This window comes from Ooceraea biroi, chromosome 6 (genome assembly GCF_003672135.1).
Source record: "Ooceraea biroi isolate clonal line C1 chromosome 6, Obir_v5.4, whole genome shotgun sequence".
Taxonomy (NCBI): Eukaryota; Metazoa; Arthropoda; class Insecta; order Hymenoptera; family Formicidae; genus Ooceraea; species Ooceraea biroi.
In genome coordinates, this window is record NC_039511.1 from 5,008,821 (window position 1) to 5,029,720 (window position 20,900).

General features: G+C 47.2%; 2 protein-coding genes across 16 annotated transcripts in view; one reads left to right on the forward strand and one right to left on the reverse strand.

Annotated features, from left to right (window-relative positions):
• LOC105281967 (fasciclin-1) overlaps positions 1-16,057 on the forward strand; it is a 230,834-nt gene extending 214,777 nt beyond the window's left edge. For 5 of the 7 annotated variants that reach the window (XM_011343574.2, XM_011343595.3, XM_011343578.2 and 2 more), the window contains 5 exons: positions 2,796-3,010; positions 4,861-5,023; positions 5,344-5,485; positions 5,856-5,903; positions 9,041-16,057. In XM_011343574.2, the coding sequence (XP_011341876.1) occupies positions 2,796-3,010; positions 4,861-5,023; positions 5,344-5,485; positions 5,856-5,903; positions 9,041-9,231 (759 nt within the window). In that variant the 3' untranslated portion in view covers positions 9,232-16,057. The remainder of the gene's footprint in view (positions 1-2,795; positions 3,011-4,860; positions 5,024-5,343; positions 5,486-5,855; positions 5,904-9,040) is intronic. The other 2 variants (XM_011343604.2, XM_026970368.1) reach the window with 1 other exon arrangement.
• Positions 16,058-16,420: 363 nt separating this feature from the next.
• LOC105281995 (tropomodulin) overlaps positions 16,421-20,900 on the reverse strand; it is a 46,564-nt gene continuing 42,084 nt past the window's right edge. For 4 of the 9 annotated variants that reach the window (XM_011343620.3, XM_011343652.3, XM_011343643.3 and 1 more), the window contains one exon: positions 16,421-18,673. Coding sequence is in view for 1 of the 9 variants with exons in the window: in XM_011343643.3 (XP_011341945.1) it covers positions 18,612-18,673 (62 nt within the window). In the remaining 8 variants the exon portion in view is untranslated. The remainder of the gene's footprint in view (positions 18,674-20,900) is intronic. The other 5 variants (XR_894409.3, XR_002193449.2, XR_894421.3 and 2 more) reach the window with 2 other exon arrangements.

A 20,900-nucleotide genomic window follows, 5' to 3' on the forward strand; every position in this document is an offset into this window, starting at 1 on the left:
ATATCGCCGCGAAACTGTTCTCCATGCCCTCACCCCGGCACTCCCCCGTGATCCCTTCTCGTCGGTATCTCGCTTTCCACGTTCATATTTTAAGGACGCGCGCGTATGAAGTATACATTAGGGCACTCGACTGTAGTTTAAATGTTGGCTCGATGTATGGAATTATAATTGATGTTGCTTAAATCAGAATTGTTATTAATTTAAGTAGGTATCGTGTCAATGTTCGTAACTGAATGGTAGTTAAAAACATATTAAACGAGCTCGATCTCTCTAGATTTCTCTTCAATTTTCATAATTATGATTGTCAGGGTTTTTTGATTCCCAATCTCGATCTTATATTTTAATTACGTAGTCACAACGTAATCCCCAATTTTAAATCAGACTATCCTCCTCGATAAACTCGCGATTTTGATTGTTCGATATTAATGAGATACGTACATAAATTTTCCAAATGGATTTCAGTCTGAGCGCAAAATGGAACATTCGCTATCTATAAGTTAGACAAGCCAATCGTGATTTCTTTTGCTTCGTTTGCCGTCTTTATCTTGTTCCTGCCACAAGTTTTATTCCGTTACTCATTCATAATTAACCTATTCGACGTTCCCTCTCGTGCAAATAAACTTTTCTTACAACTTCTCGTGCGCCTAATTGTTATTTGTGGAGAATGGCGAACGCCAAAAAGCTGAACGGATAAGAAATTAATTGCGTGGGCATATTGAAAGTACTAAGCTTATCAAGAACGATCGCTTAAAAGTCTTCTCCTTCTTTCTCAATAAAATTAAGAGCTCTTCGGCTTAAAGCGGAAAGTAGCTTAAAACTGTAAACCGGTCACGGAGAACGAAATGTTTCATTTACTCATGATCCACTTTTGAAAAACGTCGTGATAAATTTATAAATCACGTTTTAATTGCTCATTAAATTTTCGCCAGAGTGGATAAATGTACTTTTTGTAGTCAAGAAGGTACGTGATACTTCTTGTTTCGACGAAATTTTTAATCGAATCCTATCTAGTAGATTTATAAATTCCCTGGGAATTGCTTTACCAGTTCAACGATGCAGAAATGATGATACGTAACGATTCAACAATGCAGAATTTAGGATCTAAAGGTATTATCTCGCTTCCTTGAATCTCTTTACTTTGAGATACTTCCTCGAGTCTTATGTCGCAATTTCACTAAAGCAAAGTTGACATCAAATTCCTTCAGGGATGTACTGCTTGTCAGTGTCTATACCTTTTTTGGGACACTCTTCTCTCTCTCTCCTTTCTTCTTCTTTCTCTCTTTCTCCTTCTTTCTCTCTCTCTCTCTCTCTCTCTTCCTCTCTCTTTCTCTCTCTTTCTTATCCTCAGCAGAGAAGATCTCGCGCGCGGATGAACGTCAGGAAAGTAACCGGAAGTGGCTCTGAGTGCACGCCGGGAAATTCATGAGAGCTGGATCAGCCAGAAAAGGGATCGTTGCCTCTTGGCGCTCTCCATACCGAGCTGTTTCTCCCGACATCAGCAACGGAGTGAATGAGGGAAGAGAAAGCGTAGTGAAAGGAAAGAAAGAGAGAGAGAGAGAGAGAAGAGGGATGAAAGGAGGGCAAGGTGGAGGGCGCCGATTTGCAATCCGGACGATATTTGCAAGTTAAAAGCTCGCACCGCCGACTATAGCGCGACGTACGCCGCGTCGACCGGATAATCCAGCGGATCGAAGGGATTCGTTTCGCATCGCTATCATACGCCGGATCGCGCCGTCGTCTTCGCGACCGTCTCTCAAGATCAAATTTCGCGCCCGCCTGGGAAAGCGGATCGCGCACTCCGGAAGCGTCCCCCAGAAGAGGACGCCTGCGATTATGCGATTTTCTTTCGAAGATTGCCGCGCTGATGGCGCTCCTTTGACGTCGCCCTTCGTCGTATAATTACGGAATAAGAAATATGTTGCCCTTTCAAAGCGCGTGTTATTCCTCACGAGGGTGGGCGTCTCGGAGGGCGAATGCGGTTCTCAGCCGCATGATTGATTCCAAATGAAGCCGAATTTTGAAGCGTGATTGCCGGCTTTCCTCGCAGACTTGGGCAACCCCCTCAGACCTCTCCGTGATATTTATTGGCGCGTCGATGATTGCGCTCGCGACCGTGTGCACGCACAGTCAATCGCACAACTTCGCGAACACGAGAAACTCGTGCCTAACTACCTGCCTAGCAGAAACTTCCCTTCCCTCTCCATTCCATCCCAGTGTGCGAAAAATTCGACCCACATAACTTTTAATTCCCGATCTTCCTTGGTTGCGAGTTAAATTTGTGTGCGCGAAATCGCTCTCTGTGCACGAAATCGATTAACACCGATTCTCCAAAGGTGTCGCTTGCTCCGCATTCAACGTTCGCGTCGAGTATCGCTTTCCGCAATTACAAAATTTATTTCATTCATTAAATTTGTAGTTTGTCGAGCTTAAATTTTCATTATCAAAATTGCGAAAATTGGAAATCTCTTAAACGCGTGATGTGTCTTAAAACAGCTTTAAGATCGCGTGCCTTCGGAGGATCGACTTCATCTGTGCAGTGCCTAGCATCTTCGCTCTGTGTGAGGAATTCTGTCTTTTAGCTGTTTCTCTCTTTCTCTCTCTCTTTCTTTTTCTGTCTTTTTCTTTTCCTCTTTCTCTTTCTGTGTCCGCGCGTTGTTCTCTTCCATGCGCGCGGCAGTTTTGACATGTAACGTGTAACCGCTTTAAAAGCTCGCGCGTGACTGACGGTTAACGCGAGTCACGCGCCGCCTCGTCGCCGAGCATTCCCTCACAGAGACATGCTGGAATTCTTGCAGGTGTCGACCGCTGCCAATAAGCAGAAGCTGTTCTTCAATGTGGTGCAAACCCCGTTCGGGAATCAGACCGTCACCGTGGAGGGTGGCGGCGTGAACGCCACCATCATCACCGCCAACATCGCCGCCACCAACGGGGTTATTCACATAATCGACAGGCTTCTCGGGGTGCCGTACACCACTGTGTTCGAGAAGCTCAGGACCGACCCGATGCTCAAGTGAGTCCCCACCTCTCCGCCTCATCTTTATTCATCGCCATGCAAAAACGATCTGGTGGTCGTCAAGGGTCGCTTTGTGAAAAAATCTCGCGAACGTTGCGCGGTTTTTAAGAGAAAACATCAGAGGCGCGCACGTAAATTGGGTATCCATTATACGTACCTAATCTCGAACTCGGGGACTCGATCAATCATAAGTCGCCGTCGCGACTTTTTATTCGGATCAGATCTCTGAAACTTTCACGAGCGATATAATCGGAGATTTTGGAACGGCGTGTCGCGCCGCAACTGGGTCAGAGTTTTCTGTCTCCTCTTGCCGTGCTAAAATAGGAGATCTAAGACGCTCGAGTGTATTTGCGCGATAAAATGACATACTGACAGCGATTTAACTTTTACGAAATAAATATCTTTATCACATAAAATGTTGACATTTATCAGAAGAGGATTTCTCGTTTACGTGGACGCTTTTGCGCAAACACGCTCGAGCAAGCGCGCGCAAGGATTTGCCGCCTATGGATACGATCTTTGCAGGGTGCATCAGCGTCCACGCGCCTTATCCGCCCCCGAAAAGAAAATCTTATCCGCGCGTGACCTCCCCGATGAGCTCTCCCTCCGCACTGCTCGCCCGCCCCCGCCGTGCACCAGCCGGCTTCTCGTTCGAATTTAATTAAAATAACGCAACAAATCCCCATTCCAATTACCGCGAGCCCCCTCGGCGTAAAAAAAAACTATAACCGTGGAGTCTTACGCCCGGAATTGCATAGTTCCGCGGTGGAGCAGGGCACCACGTCGGACCTATTAAATTTGTAGCCGGCCGCGCGCCCCCGTGCACCGATATTGCCCCTTTGTCCAATTTAACGCCCGGCACTCGAAGCGCCACGCAAAGAGCAAATAAACCCACTCGTCGAGATTACTGGCTTGAAACGTACTACTGATTCTAAATCCGTCCCGTTTATCCTTAGCGTCGTTGTAGAATTCGGAAGCCCGAGTATTCGACGACCAGGAATATTCGTGACCCAAAGAGAAACCGAATATCCAAATATCACATCTTATTAGTTATCTCCAGAAGCGATCGGTTCAAGAAGTTGACGCGTCAGGAATCTCGATGAGTTTCCGCAGAAATTCGAGGATTCGTGGGTCATAAAACAACGTACAGGAAGTAGCCTTCCGCTTCTCAAAGAAAAAAATCTCCATGAAAGACCAGGAATCTCACGAGTTCGCGTTTAACAATCGTCGGGTTCAAGGACGCGAGAATATCCCTGAAGATCGCGGCATCCCAGGATCGAGTTCGAAGTCCGAGGTAGAACGAAGGCGGATCGAAGAGATCCTCCGCGGGAAAATTGTTTATGCACGCTGATCCAAATAGCTGGCCAACAATCGTGCCCCGGCACACGGTCGGCAGCTTTCCGCGCTGCGAAGAAAGCCGTGGATTATCTCCTGATTTAAAATTATAATTGATACCCGCGGAAGGTGGATTCTCCGCAGGTAGACTCCGAGGGGTGGCGGCGAGTGAGGCGGCTTTATAAAGAGCAGAGAGATCAAGCCCCGGTAGTAGAGCGCGGATTAAACCCCGTAAGAGGCGCGCGCGTGAAGGTGAGCTCCGGGGAAGCGGATAGAGTAAACATCGCGATGTTACCACGGTCTACTCGCAATCCCTGCCTCGGAAAAATTTCCGCGGTGCTTAACTCTCAGGCTCTGATTCAATTAAACCGATTTAAGTAGTGTGGATGAGGTATTATAACGTTATTTACGGTCTCCCCCTTTCTCGGGGATCGCTCTCGCAAAACCGCGATCCCCGCGGCGGTTATCGGCGTGAAATTAATCGCCGAATGCTTCTACTTGGTCTTTTTCAGCACGACCTACATCCTGGGCCAACGACGTGGGTTCAACGATCAGCTTAACGACACGACGAAGCGCTTCACGTACTTCGCACCACGCGATTTCGCCTGGAATTCTGCGAAGGTTGCTTATCCGTCAACCACCAAGAAGCTCTTCATGCCTGAGTACAGTTATCATGTTAGTATCCCTCCAAATGCACATCACGTAGATTCTTTGGCATTTGCACTCGAAGTTATTCGACTTCAGTCGGTCGAACTTCCGTATTTTCTTATCGCAGTCTCCTTACCTTGGATTCTACGTCTTGAAACACTGCTTTCAGTCCTTGACTCTGCGAATGTGTTCCAAATTTATTTCAGTCATTTATAAATAATTATTTGCTCATTTCCATTATTTTATTTATTAGTATTTTTTCATTATTCTCTGTTTTTATTATTTCCCATGATATTACTCTGCAGAGCAGAACTTTCTAATTGTGAAAATATTTAATTCATTTGCAGACGAAGCAGATCCTGGAGCGACACCTCGTAATATCGGACCATGCGTACACGATGGCGAAGATCAGAGAAATTAGCAACGACACCATTGTGCTGCCGACAGTCAGAGATTCCCTGAAGATTCGCGTCAAGGAACATGGCGAAAGTGAGTAGACTCATAGCGTACACGTTGTCAAGCTTCTAACCGTGCAGACATCTTAACGTCATCTCAAAGTGCCGCGGATTGTCTCGCGCAAATTTTTACGGCGGGAGGTAACGCGAGATTCCCGGCGTTCGAAATGTAAACTAGACTAGTGTAAATTCAAAGTGCATTAAGGAAGGGAAAGTTTCCTCCCTCGACTCTGGCGCGTTCCCTCGCGGAGACGCTCGGCTTAAACGTTAACTATCGAGAACGCTCAAACTGTCGCGTCTGCCTCGCGATTGTTCCCGCGAGCGAGACGCGGAACCATCGCCGCCTTACGTTTCCCGACTTGTCAGCGATACTCTCAAACCTGGTGCTGTCTGATTACATATAGATGGGAAGTACGACGAAAACGCAATCCGTCCAGACATAGACACATCCGGTGAGTGAGCTAAGTGTGAGTTTAAACGTCGCCAATCGGCGACAACACGAGCGCTTTCACTTTGTACGAGCAGCACTGTGAGCGTGAAGGAGAGCGTGCACACCTTCCCTCTTACGCACCGCGTTACGCTCGCGCGTAATATGTGCGCGCGAGATAACAAGGCTTACGCGTGACTCGCTCCGCGGGGTTCGTTCTTAATTGCTGGATCCTTGGATTCCGGGATGCTGGATAGATATCTACGTGTATCCCGCGTAGATTGCCGGGAACGCTCGGATCCCTGTGTACCCTTTGAACTTGATAGTCCAGCCGAAAGCAGAATTCTCCTTAAACTCGTTTCGAGAATAAAATTCTCACAAAATTCGCGAGAGTGTTTCACCAATTGGTGCGTCGCAAAATCTCTTGGTGATAAAAGGAGGATCCCCGGACTCCCGGAGTCTCGAGCTGGCTGGATCCTGGAACATTGCTCCTCGGATGCTGCCTTCGAGCAACGATTCTGATTGTCTCTGTACGCTTGCGAGTGATCGTACGCCAAGCTTTTACGCTTACGTTGACGCTTGCGCTTACGCATACGAGGGATCTACGAGCGGGATCTAGCGTGCAATGTAGTGTCCTTCGAGACGAACCTCGCCCGGCGCGGGATTGCCGAGGCCTCGTCCTCAGCGAGATTAGCGACAAGCCGTCGATGCTTCGTTTAATTTGATTTTGCATTATTTGTATTATTGCGTCGCAGTCTATATGCATCGCAGGCGTTCTCAAACTGCGTGTCAAAATGAGCCCATCGCATCTGACAATGAGATTCTCCCTCGTTACCCGAGTAACGGGGCTGCTAAAGTTATAATTCACTTGGAATACGCCGAGCAGAACGTCGTCGTCGAAGAAGGGACGTTTGAGAGCCTCTGCCACACAGCACCATGATCGAACTTCCTGTTAAATGATACAAGAGGCGTCGCGCGCACGATGGACGCTCCGCAAAACCCCAAGACCGTTCCGATTTTCACGACCAATTAGAACCGGGATTCTCAATGTCCTGCGGGATGCATTTGCACTCTGCGAGCGGCAATTTTCGTGCAGTCACAGGTGGATCCCAGTGGAGGATTTAACGGGGATCAAAAGTCGCTGAATCGAGGGAAAAAGTAGGCAAAGAGAGAGAATGAAAGAAAGAGCAAAAGAGAAGGAAAGAGAGAGAGAGAGAGAGAGAGAGAGAGAGAGAGAGAGAGAGAGAAAGGTAAAGAGGGAAAGAGAGAGAGGGTGACGACGCGAAACGAACAGCGCGGTGCGCGAGAAACAAAAGCGTATTAATTGCGGCAAGGGCAACAATACTCATTGTGAACGGCGGAATTAATTACGACGAGCAGTACGCTCATTGTTGCACGTAAATTAATTGCGACAACAACGGCGATAGGATATCATTACCTTTGTCGCGGGGAAACCGAGGAGCCACCTCGGTTCGTGTTACCATTTATTGTACGTCGCCAGACACTGCACAAACGTGTGAGCGCGTAAAACAAGGAACCGAGTCCTTCGCTCATGAGACAGGATCTGAAGTAATGAAGGAGGAAGAAAGAAAGAAAGAAAGAGAAAGAGAGACATACGTGCACAGAGAGATGCATCGGTAAAAGAAATGTGCTTTTTCCGTAATATCCAACACTAATTATTATTTAATAAAAAAAGAGGAATACGGTGACTGTCCAGTTTACGTAAAGATATTGTAATCTCCGGTCACGTGTGTACTTCTGTACGTTAATCCCATTTGCGCTGCACGTTGAGCCGCGGCAAGCCAGCTGCCCACCACCGCATCAGCATTAAAGCGAGAGTAATTTGTTATGTAGGTCGATACCAATTACACTTTCCCGCCGATTCGAGCCGGGCGTTTTGTTCCGCCCGCGAGGGAAACAAACGACACTCGCGGACATTAATGAAACCGCCGGGCAATCAGAACGGTTTTGTGCAATTTTAACGAACGACGGCACAATATTTCATTAGCTCGCCATTCAGCCGACTAATTTGTAACGGTCCGCCGAGAGCGATGAGTCCCCGCTGCATTCCGTGTTTTTCACGTAAGGTGCGAGACGCGTACGAATGGAAAAAAAGGAAAGAAAATTCCTTTCCGGACGAGCTGTCGCGAAGAGCGACGTCCGTTTCCGCAGCCGCAGCGCGAGAGTCCAGGAAATTCTCGAGCGGATACGGTGCATCCCCCATCCCCTGCGACCTCGCACAAGCGGTCTTTCACGTCGTCGTGACCCGATATGATGAATATCTGGCTGTGCTTCCTCGGGATTCCCATCCGTTATTGAAAATGAAGCATCCAGTCACTCGCCACGAGAAAATGTGTTACCGCGACGCGCCGAGGGATCGCACGCGGCAACGATCCTGACGTGAAAACCGAAAACGATCGCGCGCGCGTGTGTGGCATGTATGCATCGGCACCGCAGGACGATTTATTATGCACCTTTCGACCACCATTTAAATGCAAATTCCTTGATTACCCCCGGCGCTAATTGCTACGTGCCCGCTCGATCATTCGCTCTCGCCTGCGAGCGAATTTCCGAAGCGTTTTCTCGGCTCGCGCGAGCTTTGCGGAGGTACTCGAACACGGAATCACGGATGAGAAAAAGATTGAGTTCGGTGGACTCTGTTGTACGAGGTGAAGGTACTTCGAGAAGTGATGTTGCAAGAATAATGAGCGTATCGTCGAAACGTAATGTACGATAATAAATACGCAATGAACGAGAACTTTATCCGCCTCATGTTAAGGGTCTCTCTCTTTCTCTCTTCCTCTCTCCCTCCCTACCCTCCCTCTTTCTTTCTCTTTCTCGCGGTAGATGCTTAGATTTAGCTTGCAGAACGCTGCTAAAATTATCGATCTGCGAATTATCGAATTGTTCAATCCGCTGATTTTTATTTTTAGCACATCACAACGTTATATTTTAGGATATTCTTTAGATATATCGAGTTCTTAATTCGAGATCCGGCGATCGATGGATCGATGGATCGCCGGGTCCCAAGAGAGCTTTTTGCGTTTTGCATCGTCAACATCATCATTGTCATTCTTGTCAGCTCTCCATGTGTGCTTCATTTATTCACATCTATCTCGCGATTCCTCGTTCAGAAATCATCATCAGCTCTTCTTTTTCCAGGCTACCAGCTAGAGTGGAACGGCAAGTGGATACGAATCATGCGTCCGGATGTCGAGTGCACCAACGGTGTCATCCACGTGATCGACACCGTGTTGCTCAAGGACAGCGATGTCCGGGTGACAGGCGGCGCGTCGCTAGCCACCTTCGCACCCCACCTGATCATGATACTGATAGCCAAGTGGTATCTGTAAGAGAATCTGATTCGCGTCGCGTCTCATCGCATCTACACGCAGGTGCGTCTATAGGAATTTTCATGGGGCCGTCTCCGATCGTCCTCGCGCGAACAGCGGCGGCGGCGACGATGACAACAATGACGACGACGACGACGTTGACGACGACGATAATAATGACGACGATGACGACAACGATAACGACGACAATGACGACGATTACCACGATGGCGACGCGGGAAGGCACGGCGAATTAAAAGAGCGCGGTCGTACGTCCCTTTCGATCGTATCCTGCGTTCGAAAGGAGAATACTTGTCATCATAGTGAGTGAAGGCTGTGAGGAAAGCAATGAGGGAAGGGTAAAGTCGCGGAAAATCCAAAAATCTGGGAAAACCCGGGAGAACAGGAAACCAAAGATTCGAACTAAGAACCTAATGATCCGAGGGTAGCGGAATCGCGGGGCGGATTCGAGCGGGTCCGGGTCTGAGGATCATACATGTGACGTCAAGCGGTTGCGGACGGGGGTGGAAAAAGGGACAGGAAAATGTGTCCGCCACCAGTTTACGCTGATAGTGATCGCACATGGAACGAAGATGGCTCTCTCACACAGCGAGGGAACGACGGGGACGATGACCGAGCACTCACGATCGTACGGCCTCACAGCCAGGATAGCCTATTATTTATTGCGTAATCGTCCGTGGACGTAGCGGGACACTTTTACGGGTTAGAAGCGTTAATCGTACCAAATAAATGGTTAATCGTACCAAGTAATCTAAATAAATTTATAGAGGAGGGGCGGCGGAGAGGCAGGAAGGGTTGAGATTTCGAGGAACCTACTTCGAGTACAAGGGCAATGACGAACTGCAATCCCATGCAATTTTTAGCGAATGACGACTGACGCGTGAGGTACGAGTGAAATCGCGATCTTAATCATCGATCGTCGCTTAACAATTTTTTTTATTAATTAAATACATCAAATTGGAAAGATTTTACTTGATTCTACTCTTTCACGAAGTAAAACGTATTTACGATTTCTCGTCTGATGTAAATTAATTAATTACGCGTATATGATCGATCAACCGTCGTAATCGTGTCGTGATTTCATTTCAACCTCGCACGTCATTTTGTAGAGCTAATAAGAACTTAACATACCGATAAGCACCGGATAACGCACTGAGAACGAGACTCACGATTTCTTCGCGGAATCCTACGATTTTATACGACGCCAATCGTAAACGTAAAGTCCAGAGTCCCTTCCCCGCCACGCGACGACGGTAATAAAGCTAAGCGCCAATATTGATCGCTCTTTTCAATTAACGACAGTAATAAAGCCAAACGCAATATCAATCATCCTTCCAATCAATTAGCGCGGCGAACAAGTAAAGCGCTTGCCGAGCAAGAATCCATCTCGTGGATATTTCCACTTTGAAGTCCATCAATTTTTAGAATCCTCGTGTCCTCCACGATTCTTGGATCCTCAGACTGGATAATCGGATTTCGTAGGAGATCATCAAGTGTCCGTGAATCCTTCAATTCTTAAAACAAATTTTTAAATTTCATCAGCTCCTCAAACAGGATCGGGGCCTTGTAGATCCCTGCGGATCTCCGAGTGTTCAGCCCTACGGATCCTCGAATGTGGATCGATTGTCACGCATCAGCGTGCATTTGGCTGTATCGATTCGCGACAGCCGGCAGCGAAATCGAATCGGGCGGACGCGCGAGCACATCAATGTCCGTCAACGTCATCTCAGGTACACGCGGACGCGGGGGCGAACGTTTTCACCCCCCAGATAATGGTCGTTCTCTCCGAGGTATCGTATTTTCTCTCGACCCTTCCGTCGTCGCGGAAGGGTTAACGGCCGCCGCGGCCGCTCAGGGACGGCCCCGAACGACACATATACACACACACACACACCGCTATGTATCATATCGTACGACTACTTACCGAGAATACTGCCATGTGCGTTGCGCATATCGCGAGCTTGCGAACGAGCTTTTGTACGATTATTATTACCGAACAAGAGAGCCGGGGAGAGAAAGAGCTCCATCTCGAAAGATTCCTAAAAAGAACAGGCGCACTTCTAGCGAGTTATCAGGATCTAGAAGCATTCTGAATGAGAAAATGCATAAGGAGACATTCGACATTTTCCGCTCTCCTTACTCTTGTGGAAATTCTGAAGAAATTTTGTATTTTCGTGTATTCTGCAGCCCGATAACTCATACGAGGGAATCGGTAAGAGGCTCATTCTGTGGCACCAGGAAGATTGTTATCTAAATTAGATCAAAGAAATAATTAAATTGTCCAAGTCTATCAGGATAGCAAACGATGTATGGGGAGGATCAGTGTGAAGATCTAGAATTATTAAACTAATCCCGGTTTCGGAAGAACGGGAAAATTCCGCGTAGAGTCCGCGGAATGAGCTTTTATACGTTTCCCCGGATTCGCCTGTTTTTCTTTTTTACAAGAGGAAGACATTCCGTGACCATATCTACTTTCGGCGCACAGCACGCGCTATCGTCCCATCGTAATAACTGTGTCCCGATGAGCTTTCTTTCCCCTCCGCATCCAGCTCATCGCGTTATTACACGGACTGGCTGTCCGTATAGCGAACTTACCGTTAAGCCCCTTAGCTGTATGCGTGTAAGCAATAGCGAGGATACGCGCGATCGTCCCGTCCGGAAGTGGAAACTTCCAAAGATGCGGCGGAGACCGGCACAGGCCTGAGAAATGAAATGAAATCAAATGGAATTCAGATCGAAAGGCGGCAATTAACCCTTTCGCTGCTCGAAATCCCTTTCCCTGCTAGAGTTCCCGTTTCGTCGAGGGTGAGGTAAGTTTTCGAGAGTCTTGATAGACGTGATACCACGCTAATCTTCGACAGTTTCGCAGATGTTTCCCGGGCGGGTAATATCGCAAAATGCGCTTATTCGCGAGGGTTGATCCTTAGATTATCGAACCATTACGACTTACGCGGATTCTCACGGAGAGCAAGATTTCGCATTCATCGATTAATCGAACGCTGCCTCAGCGAACGGTATCGCGTAAGTTTGTCTCTACCGAGGAATTGAATATTAATTAATTGAATATTGAACGATATTGAATATTAAAGAACAAACAGGGATTCTCAATTAACCGTTCTCGCTGAGGCGAAACCGATTTCGTGAATCAAGTCCCGCGGACTTAGTACGTTGATAGGTTTTTCTGCAGTGAAAGGGTTAAGGAAGAAAGGAAGTACGAATATACCCGGCACGGAACACGTTCGAAGCTCGAAGAGGGATGAAGCCTCGAAATTTCGTTGTCCTCCTCGAGGACGAGGTGCAATGCGGCGAGAAGCGCAAGGTATAGTTCACGTTAAACTGATAAAACGCCGAAACCTAAATGAAAGACAATTGACTGATCGGATCGTCGTTAAGTTTTCAAACTGCGGTCCGGCAACTTGTTTGCGTTAATCGCGTATAAAGAGAGTGTTTGTAATTAGCGGCGCGTAATCGAAGCAGCCACAACCTTCTCCACGAAAAAAATTTGATTTAACAAAATAAAAAAAGACAAGTCGATGTTATACGTGTGTTGATATCAGTCTAATACATATATATATAAAACAAATAAATAAAGATATATATAATAAACAGAGATATATATTAATGAGGAAGAAAGTATCGATCGAAGGGACGAGCCGAGGAAAGACGAAGAGAGACCAGACTAAGAGAAAGAAAGAGAAGGAAGAAACAAAAATGCTATCAGATGATAACTTAAACTTGTTGTTGGGATGAATTGATATTACGAATTATTATTATTATTATTATTATTATTATTACAATTATTATCTATATAAAATATACATAAACTCTAATTAACACTGTTTGCTCGTTAGATGAACCAAATGGAAAACGAAAAAAAAATAGTGAAACTCTATTTCTCCGTGTAGACGTGTCTTAATGTTCAGCTTGCTCGGCAGCCACGTTTGCGGGCTACCGACGTAAGAGAGCTGGGTTTCTTCGGGGCTGCCATAAGTCGAAGAGGGACGTTCGAGTCCGCTCGGTACGCGGGTGACGAGATTAAACGGACTGCGAGGCTTACAAGTTTTCACGCTCGTAGGTGAACGTCGTATACACGGAAGTAAGATGCACACGCCGCCGGTGTTGTTACCAGAACGCTGCGAGAGAGGACGAAGAGAAACGTTGAGTTGAGGAATCGACTACCGTCCGCGACGGGTCCGACTGATCGCATTTGAGAATTTCTGCTTGAGAATTTCGACGTGCTCATCGTGGATGGATGTACGTTAATACGTGAAAAAAGAGATCGTAGAAGAATGTTGCAAAATTCTAAAGACTCGAGTTTCTTCTTGCCTGGATCCCGCCGATCGATGGTAGTCGATCGGAAGAGAAGAAAATAAATCATGGGAAAGTGCATTTATGATTTCTGTTTTCAATTCGCAAGCGAAGCTACGGCGAACAAGTACAGCTAAGTTTAGTGCTATCCTCGCGCGAGTAATTATTAATTACATAGGATTACGAGAATAGAATTAGCCGTAATCTCTCTCTCCTCATAGAAGCGAGTAGACGCGTTGCGTGGAACGCTCGCCGAGCCTGAATATCCGGACGTGCCCGCCGGTGATCGATCTATGACTCCTCGAGCTCGTAGACGCGGATGGATCGGAGCACATTAAACGCAGAAGCGAAAATAATTAAGGCGCATTAAGTAATTATCGTGGGTCTATCGGTGTATCTGCGGGTGTTCAGGCTTCGGCGGCACTTATTTAAGATCAAAATTCCCCCGAGATATACCATCCCATTCGTGCATTCCAGGAAATCGTTCCGTTTAAAGCGCTAATCGTTAAGGGAACCGCCGACGCACGCCATCGCCATCGACACGAACGCGATGGCGAACCACGGCTATAATCGTCACGCAGCATCGATCACACCGATCCCCTTCGCTATCATTTTTATCATCGCTACTGTTACTCCTCCCTCCCCTCCCCACGTTTTTATCTCGCGAAGAACACTGGCGAAAATGATCGCGAACGCCCGAAGCACTCGAGCACGTGTTGCGCGCGTTTTGCGCGAATTTTCCACGCATTTAATTACATACATACACACACAGCACACACGCGTATTTAGAAGTCACTCGCAGAGGCAGACGTGTTCCCTCTGTCCTCGTCGCACGATCATTTCGAGCCACGTGTTTCTGACATCGTGTCTCACACTCGTATCCGGCTACGTAAGGACTCGACGATCCAAGGTTCCTGGGATTCCGAGGCTGCCGGAACAGCCGAGAGGCTCCCGGCTAGGCTGCGGCTGTCGGGATTCGATAGATATCCGCGGTGCACCTGAACATCCGGGGATATTCTCGCCTGGAGCCCGCCTGCCGGATGCCGGCCGCACGGCGATTCGAGGAACCGACGATTTAAGGACCCAAGGATACGCTACTGATTGCATTTACGCGCGCAGCCTAGGACGGCGCAGAAGGTGCCGGTCGAAGGGCGCGCCTTTTCAGAGCAGGCTCGATGAAACGGCGCCACGCGCCGCGATGTTAACGTTCGTTAGCCTAAGTACGGGGTTTTTAAGCTTTTTAAAGTTACGACCGCGGGGAGAGCGCGATTCCCCGCTGGCGGCAGGTGATACCAGTAAGTGCAACCAGTAACTTAAGCACGCCACACACCATTACGGTAAATCATTAATAATGTAAGAGTATAGAGTACATATAAAGTGACATAAGAGAGCGCGAAAGAGAGGGAGAGAAAGAGAGAGAGAGAAAGAGAAGAGGCGTAGGAGAGAAAGGGAGAGAGAGAAAGAGAGAGAACGCGCGAGCGTGAGAGACCGTGGTTTTTAAATTCCGAATGCGAGGAGCGTATATATAACGTGTAAGCGATTTCGTATTTTAAGCGCCGGATAGGCAAGTTTCACAGAAATTAACTGACGAACTATTAAGGATTATATATTATTTATTAGCTATTATAAAAGTATATAATATAAATATATGTATATTATAAATATATATATATATTATACCTATACTGTAGTAGGGGAAATCAAATTTTATGTACCACAGAGCTATTTGTATAAAAGGCATTTGTTTCATCAACCACGTTCATGAATTGACATCGCTGGACATTTGATTGCCACCACCGACACCGCCGTCGATGAGTAATTTTAGGTAATATATATTTTGGATAATTAATCACGAGAGAACTTCTAGTTTTTATTAGGACCTAGGTGTACGTATATTTGCATTATGCTTATATTCCGTCAGAATAAGTTATTAAGTTTCTAAGTCATGCGCGCCTGCCTCCGCGGGGGGAGGCGGCGCTTTTAGCGAGCGATTTTTACGGAAGGGCCCCGCGTCGGGTTTTGGGCCGATCGAATTCGCAATGAAGGAAGGAAGCAAGGCTGTACGTACCTCCGAATTCGCGGGCGAACCGATGGCGCGCGTCAACCCTCCGTCCTCCAAAATCAGACCGCAAGGAATCCAAGAATCCCGAGACTGAACGATCCATTTGAAAAAGGGAAAGTTTCAAGATCAAAGGGAAATTGTGGATCTAATAATCATAAGCGTACACTTAGTAAGGATACTACGTGCAATCCAACATCCTCAATCGATATTTTTTTCGATCGGTTAACTACGCAATGTGCAATGACAGAAAATTTCTTTCTTTTACTTCGGAAAAAGAATTGCTCCACGGATTAAGGGTTGACAGAGCCGCGGGGTGAATGGAGCTTTAAAAGCCCGATTCGGCCGTCGTTCGTCCGGCGAACGTTCACTTCACTTGTATCTCGCTTCACTACACTGTGTAGATCCGATCGCTTTTGCTGTATGATTTTACAAAGAATAAAGAACACCTACAAGATACAGACGAGAGACGTTTATTGAACACCTCATGGCTTTCCTGGCTGGATACAAAGTATCCGTATGCACGGCGCCGGTAAATACGTTTGCAATGGCAGCGACGTCTCTCTCAGAGAGGAAAACCCTCGCGTTTTATAGCACGTCGCACGATTCCGTCGACGCATAAAACGCTACGGTGCTCTTTATGCAACGCAGAGATCTAGCCGTTTGTCCGAGTGAAACGCCACGTGAAACGAATCATCGTTCCCATCACCCGCGCAGACGCAAAATTCGTTGACTGCGATCGTAAACTTTTACGTCGAATTGGGACTTGGTGGGATTTGGTAGTGTGACGGTAAGTATATAACACCATGGAAGAAGGCACGTCTGTTTTTCTTTCAGCAGTTTATTTAAACCTCGTGTTACAAGATAAGGCTAGCAGCAAGGCTTTCATCGTGCGCGTGCATTTGAGTTTCGTGTGTATGCGTACATAATGTGATGCGCGTGACAGAGTGCATATGCGAATACGTTTACAATGAAGAATGCATCCGGAAGGCCGCGAGCGAGACAAATGGTTACAACATTATCTTTCGTTATCGGCTCCATTATATTTTTTCTTTTTCGCCTCGTCATCTCCACTACAACACTACGCTTGTCAAAGAGAACTTTGCACGCCAATCGGTTAAGAAGCGTGAAAAATACATGAAGACCCGAGTCCGTCGGAGAATTCAGGGATTCTTGGGCTCGACGGATCTCGGCGGGTCGACAAATGTAAAGAAACTTACATTTAGAAATCAGCTTTAGTACGTCAAATTAATCCTTGTCCCCGCAACACCTTTCGTCATTCTACAATTCTACAATTCTACTCGGCGCGAAAGTGTTTCCGAACCGCGCGCGGACTGTCCGACTGTCTCCGTGAAGAGCACGACGTACGACGTGTACGTACGATGACACAATCGGCGTGATCCACTCCAGTAAGGAGGACTTTTCGCGTAATTATCTTCACCCACGCACACGTTACCGCCCCATTCTCTCCCTCTCATTCGCACGCGCAAGCACGCAAAGACAATTATGCAATTACACTCTAGCGCGTTAATAATCCATTCGCTCTCTCGTTATAACACGTAGGTCATATCGATCGATTAGAAACGACATTGAAGACAATATGTACAGACAGGTTTGTATACATATATATATAGAATATATGCTAAAGTAATTATATTAATTTAAACAACGAGTTATATATATAATACCTTAGCGAATATTACAGTGACATCGTACGCCGAGCGGAACGATCGGGTCGACGGTGTCGCTCGTTCGTTTTGTTTTTAACGAACAGATTTTTCATGAGCTTTGTGGGTGTGTGTCGACAGCTAATGGATTTCAATGCGTTGCCGTGACACGTGTATGCATGTGTGTGCTCGGACGATGTTAATTAAAATACAGTTACAGCAATAAAACGCATTGTCACTTAAGTGACGATCATATGGACGTACAGAACAAAGCGATGCGAGGATGATGAGAGGAATAATCACACTCGAATGAGAAAATTTAATTCCCCGTGTCCGTTTATTCCGCATCCGGTCATCTTAACTTTCGGGGAATTCTCCACTCTTTCTTGCAAGTTTTACATTTACGATTTTCCGATACTTACCTCAGTCACAGCGACGCATTAAAACCAGACATTGGGCAGAGTTAATCGCTTATTCTGAAGCTTAGCTTCGAAAGACGACGAATCGTTGTACAACGATCAGGCAGTAACGAGCGAAAAAAAGGGAGCGAAACGACAATCCCGACGAGGAGAGGACAGGCAGAACACGGAGTGCGGCTTCTACCCGATCGCTCAGCGGTGCACCCGGGTGGAAATTTGGTCGCGAATTAATTATAGAGAATATAAATATTTAAATATTCCAGTTAGGTAGCCGTTAAAGCAACGAACGGGAATCGGCGCGTGTTACACTTGAGGAAAATTGTCCACCCGACTGACTTCCCTCGTAATTCCTTCCACGCGATCTCTTTCGACGAGAATCTGTTCTCAACAGTATATTGCGGCGATAGATAGGTCGATATGCGTCGCGATGTACATCAATTAACATCATACGCGTAAAACGCGCCGACTTAAAAGCGCGCCGCGAGATCGTTTGTAGAGTATCTCTACCGCCTGCGCGATGCAGCTTCCTAGTGCAGGAATATATTTCTATAAATGTATGTATATGTATTTATTATCAACAGAGACGAGAGACATTTTGTTTCATATACATTATTTGTCATGCCAAGCTTTCGGCTTGCCCTTGCGCGATCGGGGTGCGTCTCCTCCGCGTTCCCGTTTCTCAAAGAGCGCGAATCGATTTTGGGATCACAGATCTGAAAGATCTCGTGTACTTTGAGCATGTAAGGATACTGCTCGTTTTTACGTGTGTATGTGTGTATGCGTATATTTGCATGTCGCGCGTTTACAGCGTTTGCGCAGAGAAAAGCGCGCGCGATCATCAGCATGTTATCGTCGTCGTCGCCGCCGTCGTTGTTATCTCCGTTGTCGTCGTTGCCATCATCATCGTGGCGATCATTATCATCATTATCATTGCATGGCCCAGCCGATGGTGTAGTTGCGGGAAGCTCTTCCCGTGCGGCGCAGGCGATCTGCCGAAAGAAACACGCTCGAGGGAGCCATTACGGTGGGAGGTGTGCCGGGGATTTAATGATCAACGTAAGAATTTCCAAGAAGGCTTGTGAAACTCTGAACGCGGTGGTACTCGACGAATCCACGAATCCAGGAATCCCTGGATAGTGATTCCTGAAGGCTACGCAATCCTTCCCAAAACGTGAAAAAATTAAAACGACAGAATCGATCAGCATCTTCGGATTCCTGGACCATTGGATGCGCGAACCATCGAACGATGATCGGATAGATCGGTACTGCGGCGAGATTGCTCCACTTGACTCTGATCAATTCTAATTTAAATGGTCTCGCACATTAAATCGCTCTGATCGACGATTGAAGATATTCGTCGCGATAGACCGCACAACCGCGTAATTAACAGTCGTACAGGATGTCCCAGGCGGATATCTCTGCCTCCTCGCAAAATGTCGTCACAGAGCCGGCTGTAAAAACTCCCGGAAAATAAGCGTAAAAAGCCTCGGGTAATTTGCATCATGAGGATCCTTCGGACGGGAGTAATTCGCAGCACCGCCACTCTTTTCCCGGATTTCCTTTTTTTCGTTACGCGTCTCGCGCCGGTCGTAAAGCAAAGGTAATTAACGCGCACACCACGTCAAACCATCGCGGCGGCGATAAAACACTTTACGCGCCAGACGCTTATACACATGTATACAACCGACAGCATTAATTCGCACGAACAAGTACAGTACGTTATACCTCTGGATGTAGCCAGGATGTGTGCTCGTTGCGTTTCGCACGTACACGCAATTTCTTCAATCGGCAGTTTCGTATAGTCGTTGTCGTAAAGCCAATGAATTTCGCGCTGGCGTTAATTTCAGAGCCGCGTCAAAGAAACGGAAATGGTATTATTCCTAACATTATACGCGTACGCGTATCATCACGCTTGCGTCTCGCCGAGCAGTAATTACGTTAATATATCACGACATTTATTAACTGCACCGATTGTTTTAAGGATGCAACTCGTAAATTTCAAACTATATTCACGACGGTGCCATTCCTCTCATCGCCATCGCACGTTCGCCAATGAGGGGCGGCGAGTTCGCCGTATCGTTTCGTATTTATAGCGATATTTTATATTCAGGAGCGTGGAGGTGAAAAACAGGGGGCACGCTCCTCTCGGCATAAATCTCGCGGACTCGCGAACAAAGTCGCGCGCCGCGGCACCTTCGATAGGAATCAGATTTATTGGTATAGCGTGTTCCGCAATTTTTTGCCGATTAGGAAACGGCTGCGTCTGCCATACGGAGATAAACGATTCGCACTCCGGGGGAAAGTTTCGAAATCCGAAATTCGAATCGGAAGGAGCGAGATGCCCGGCGCTGTATTCATCGTTTTCCTCTTTCTCCGTTTCCTTCTTTCTCTCTCATCGAGAGTTCGTAATTCCGTTGCATCTGTCGATGTCGACGGCGCGAATCGACAGCACGATCGAGGGCAAATTGCGCGCACAGCTCGCAGTAGGATGCAGATCGCGAGAAAGAGCCGAACGCTGACGTTAGCGTTATCGCGGCATTGATAAGCTCGCGCTACGTGACTCGCGACGCGATGGCCCGCGAGTGGATCGTTAATAATCCGGCCGGCTCTCGGCCGCTGGTGCACGACGACGCGTGTTAAGTTGAAGCGAGCAACCGCGTGCCGCGTTTAATGGGGAATTAATTATCGTGGCGCGTACGTGCGCGTGATGATACGATGAGGCTGAGAGCGTGTAACTGAGTTCCGGCGCCACGATGAAAGCACCGACGAGCCGTTGTAATTCGTTATTAGCGTGGCGTCTCGCCGCGCGCACGAACCATACATGCCTGACGCGGATTACGTCGGTTGTAATTAGTTTAACCGTCGGACAATCTCACCCTCGGAGAGTTTACGCCGGAGCTCGCGTCGATTACGGACATCGCGTCGGACTCGAGGATTTTTCTACGCGGATTTTTCTGCGCGAATTTTTCCCTCTCGCCGCGTAATTAAAAGTGGATACGGCGAACGCGGTGAATTACTTCGGTTAATTGATGCTGCATTTGAATCCGCGATACCGGACGCTTCGTGTCTCCGCAACGTTAAATTTTTTCGGGATACACGCAGATTTATTTCGGCGAGATTCAACGCACACGAATATGAATTATCATCATATTCTCTTCGAATGTTCCCCGCGCGCGATTTACATGCGGACGATAACTCGCGATGGCGAGTTGAAAT